The 4,844-nt window shown below is 43.3% G+C and overlaps 1 protein-coding gene across 1 annotated transcript in view; it reads left to right on the top strand.

Moving 5' to 3' along the window:
* The window catches only part of Sgk1 (serum/glucocorticoid regulated kinase 1), a 116,448-nt gene that overhangs the window by 43,997 nt on the left and 67,607 nt on the right, over window positions 1-4,844 (top strand). Inside the window, exon 2 of the mRNA XM_005360942.2 lies at window positions 464-676. Coding sequence (XP_005360999.1) covers window positions 464-676 — 213 coding nt within the window. The remainder of the gene's footprint in view (window positions 1-463; window positions 677-4,844) is intronic.

Below are 4,844 nucleotides of genomic sequence, written 5' to 3'. Positions count from 1 at the left end.
ATGAAGCCCTTTGTCAGGATGCCCTCCTGCCATGCTGGCCGGGATCTGCTTACTGTAAGCCGAATAAGCACTTCCCCTTCAAAATGTTAATTAAATGAAAGCATTGTTGTCCTAAGATGGTATCACGTTTTCTTAGCCTGTACAAGGTCTTGCATTCAATTCCCAGTGCTGCAAATAATAATAATAACAGAGTACGATGAAAATGTAAATGCTGCAGCATGAGAGAAAATATCATTATCTTAATTATATAATTGAGGAGATACTTGAGGAGATGAAATGAACGGCTCCAACCTTCCCACTGCTGGCAAGCCGCTGTCCAGCATTGGCCGGTTTAGAACGAGTGCGGGCTGGAGATCGAGACTTTCCTTCCACAAGTCTCTACCTCACCAAATCCCCACCCTCGCACTGTAAATGACAACCGCCGGGAATGTGACTCTCTTCTCTTTCCTTCCGTGCTCCTCAGGTACGAAGATGGATCAAGAGCCCCATGGTCAGTGTGGACAAACACCAGAGCCCCAGTTTGAAGTACTCTGGCCCTTCTGGGCTGCACCTCCCTCCCGCGGACCCAGACTTTGAGCCTGCCCTGTGTCAATCATGCCTCGGTGACCATGCTTTCCAAAGGGGGCTGCTTCCTCCCGAGGAGACCTGTTCCTGGGAAATACAGCCTGGCTGTGAAGTAAGTTCTCTATCTTGCTGAGGGCCTGTTCTTCTGAAAAGACTGGAAACTTTTTCCTTCTTCTTGCTTCAGAGGTGCCATTTTTAAAAAAAAAAAAAAAAATGCATATTCATAATATGTGTGAGAGGGAACTAGAATGGTAGCTTTTGTTAGGTGGTTCTCTTTCTCTCTCTCCTTCCTGTCTTCATTTCCTCCTTCCTTTTCTTGAATTTAGTTCCCAATATGTAACCCTGGCTGGTCTGGAAATTGTTGGCCACAAATGTCCACGTTCTCCTTCCTGTGCCTCCTGAGTGCTAGGATTGCAGGCCCGCACCTTCCACCTGCTGTGTGTTCTCCTTTACAATGTACCCTTACTTACTGTGTGTGTGCCCATGCACATGTGTGTTTGTGTGTGTCTGCCCATGTGTATGTGTGTGTACGCATGCAAAGGCACCATGGTACACATGTGGAAGTGAGAGGGGGGCTTATAGACATTTCATCCTCTCCTTCCTTCATGAGGAAAGACTGAATTCAGGTCATTGGGCTTGACTGGAAGAACCTTTACCCACAGAGCCATCTCACCAGCCCCATGTTAAGTTATAGAATAATAATAGTAATAATAATCATAATAATAGATCAACTTTTAGTGTTGTCTGGATTTCCTATACTATTCATTTCCCTGTCCTTACGTAGTCTCCTGCATTATCAACACCCCCCAACAGATTTATCATCATAACTCAGCTTTGTAGTTTATATTGGGATGGATTCAGTTTGTTGTCATGGTTGTTGGTCAGAGACAGGGTCACCGTCCTCCGTCCTCAGCCTCGAGTGTTGGGATCATATGCATGTGTCACCATACCCGGCTTCAATTCATTCTTGGTGCTTTGGCAAGTATGCAATGATGCACAGTCAGCCATGTGTCATCCTGTGGAATAGCGTCACTATAGTAAAAATCCTTTGTTCACCACTTGGTAATCATCTTCCCGACTCCTCTGCCTGGAAGCTGCTCATCTTTCTCCTGTCTCTGAGGCTCTGCCCTTCCCTGAGTGCTAGGGAGTTGAATCTTCCAGTTTGTGATGCTCAACTACTCGCCCATCAAAGATTCATCATCTAGAAATACGTCTGTTGCTTAGTCACATAGAAGATCAATTTTTAAATGATGCACAAACCAGGCTATCGTCATCAGTGATGGATTTGCTTCTCCTGATGATCAGTCCAGCACAATCTGACCCACTCACAGAGAACTACTTCAGCATTCCCCTGCTACTCTTAAAGAATTTAGGAGGAGGGTTCTTTTGTGGCTCTGTGTGGTTTGTTTGTTCCCTATTTTTGTTATTTTAAGAAAAACCAGATAACAAATTCATCACATAATTTTTAAAATTTAAAAAATTAAGGTGTTTTATTTAAACACAGAGGGTTAAGGTAAATTTTGTTTTGGTTTGGTTTTTGAAACAAGGTTTCTCTGTGCAACAGTCCTAGCTGTCCTGGAACTAGCTATTGTAGATCAGGCTGGCCTCAAACTCACAGAGATCCACCTGCCTCTGCCTCCCAAGTGTTGGGATTAAAGGCATAATCCCAACTAAGGTTATATTTTTAACTTATAATTTAATTAGGATTGTAATTATTTTTATTTTTAAAAATAAAATTTATATGTTATTTTCTTATCATTATATTTTTCATTATATTGACATTAAAATACAGCTTGTAAGCCAGGCAGTGGTGGCACAAACCTTTAATCCCAGCACTCCAGAGGCAGAGGCAGGAGGATTTCAGTGAGTTCGAGGCCAGCCTGGTCTACAAAGTAAGTTCCAGGATAGGCTCCAAAGCTATACAGAGAAACCCTGTCTTGAAAAAAAAAATACAGCTTCTAGAAAATCCAACATGTTGTTATAAAGAACAATTAATTGTGGATCTTCTGGTAGGTTGTTTCCAGACAGTGCACCACCCGACGGTTAATGTCAGCAGCCACCATTGCCCTCTGTGAAGATTAAGCATTCTCCAGAGATAAAGGGTTTGTTCTAGATGTTAAAAGATTGAAAGCACAGACTTTTAATTCTTGACCCTGAGACATCATGCGATGTTTTTCTACACAAAAAGGCCATAGGGGAAGGGATGGGAAGGTGGAGCACATATGAGCCATGCTGCAACCTGTAATGACGTAAAGTCCCTGCAAACGACTCTATTAGTGCTGCTCTTAGCTGGTTCACAGGGTTGCTGATCATGGGGCTCAGACCCGGCTCAGCTCCAAGTTGGCCATGAAGGGCAGTAAGTAAATGGCAAATGCAAAGTTTGGCAGATTTTTTTTTCTGATGCTGAGTGTTTTAGGTGGGAGGATCTTTTCTCCGTAGGGCACACAGTCATTGGTGGCACAAGAAACAATCAATGGGCCTGGCTCTGTTCTGACAAATCTCAGAGCCAGCCCACTGGCCAGAGTTTGCAAGTTCTGAGAGTCCGAAACAGCTTAGCAATTCCCTGGCATCTAAAGAGGTGGCTCTCCATATCCTACTGAGAACATAAAGGCTTCTAAGTATTTCCTTTAAAACCTGCTCTCTCCCCATGGAACGGATAGAGCTAGAGAGACATTAACCAATTTGTGGTCTTCCACAAGAGACAATAAACAAAGGACTGTAAGGAATTTAAGTCAATGTTATGCTCCATTCTTTTATTCTTTTTCGTAGGAAAGTAGATCAGTTTTTTTTAATTTGCAATACATTGTCTGGTTCTCAGACCCTGTTGACTTTTCCTTAAGGTCACCGGCAATCAGGAAGATACTTGTAAAAATTAAAATACCGAGTTACGCTTTGAATCCCTTCCGAGATAAAATGGTGATATAGTTTCTTGAAGAAGTAACTCTGTTCTTTAAGTTTCTTGTTATACTTTTACTCGCTCACTGGATATATAGATGTGTGTATGTCTCTGTGTGCGCATACGCCACCAGGCATATGTGGAGGTCAGAGGTCAACCTGCTACTTCCACCAATGGGCCCTAGGGATCAGGCGCAGATCATCAGGCTTTGTGGTGAACACCTTCAGCTGACAGCCATCTCGCCTGCCCAACTCTGTTCTTTTTCAGATGAAGTTGTAGTTGGGTGGTGGTGCATGCACTCCCAGAGTTTCGGAGGCAGAGGCAGGCAAATCTCTTTGAGTTCGAGGCCAGCCTGGTCTACCCAGTGAGTTCAGCCAGGACTACACAAAGAACCATTGTCTCGAAAAACAAAACTAAGTAAGGGAAGTGAAGCTGTGTGGTAGGAAGACAGAAACTTTGAGGATTACAATGGAGGAGGTGTCGCTTGGTAGAAAAGTGGGCAAGTCGTTCTCCTCACGTCTCCTGAACAGACTGTTTTAAGTGAAGCGCTAATTTACCTGCGCACCGCGCATCGGTGAGAATTAAGGTAAAGCATGCTTGTCCTTGAACTTCTTTCCTGAGCCAGTCTTGTGCTCCCGTGTCTGCCTACCTCTGCCTGCTGGTGCTGAGAAGTAAAGGCGTGCGTCCGCACACCCGGCTGGGGTAGGATTTTAGTGTTTTAATCTTTTGTAAATATAAATTTATCTGTGCATACTTTGTAGAGATCTGTATTCTGGCGCCTGCTCTGACCTAGGTCAGTTGGTCAACTCAGTCTGATGACAGTCATGCGAATGTCATGTGACAGGCCTAAGATAAGGCCTTTAAAGTCTCAAATCCCAGAGTGGTAATTTAATGGCCTCCAAATGAAAATAAACTCCCTTTGATGTGCTAAAAGACGGGAAAGGAAGTAAGAATGTTTTAAATAAAGTAAGAAAGCAAAAAAAAATATTTAAATTTCTTTATGAATAATGATTTGGGTGTGTTTTTTTTCCTGAGCTTAAAAAGAAAGAATGCATTCTGAACACTAGCTTTAATGGCCAATCACCAAGAGTCGTAACGTACTTTGTGCCAAGTCTTCCCACAGCCTAGTTGGTGGCCTTTGCATGTATTTTCCCATGGAAGAAACTGGAGTATTTGCATTGCTAGTAAATCACCTGAGAACAGCCATAATGTGAGGTCACTGGAAACGATACCTAAAGGGGACTGTTTATAAATTAAACAGACCTTTCTGGAGATGAATCCGGAAAGACGATAACGGTGCTGGGGAAGCTGGCCTGACTAATTAATGGACACTGGCGGAACAAGGCTACAGCATCAGCCTTATGGCTATCTACAGCCACGAAAA

This window comes from Microtus ochrogaster, linkage group LG4 (genome assembly GCF_000317375.1).
Source record: "Microtus ochrogaster isolate Prairie Vole_2 linkage group LG4, MicOch1.0, whole genome shotgun sequence".
NCBI classification, from domain to species: Eukaryota; Metazoa; Chordata; class Mammalia; order Rodentia; family Cricetidae; genus Microtus; species Microtus ochrogaster.
This window is presented reverse-complemented; position numbering and strand designations above follow the sequence as displayed.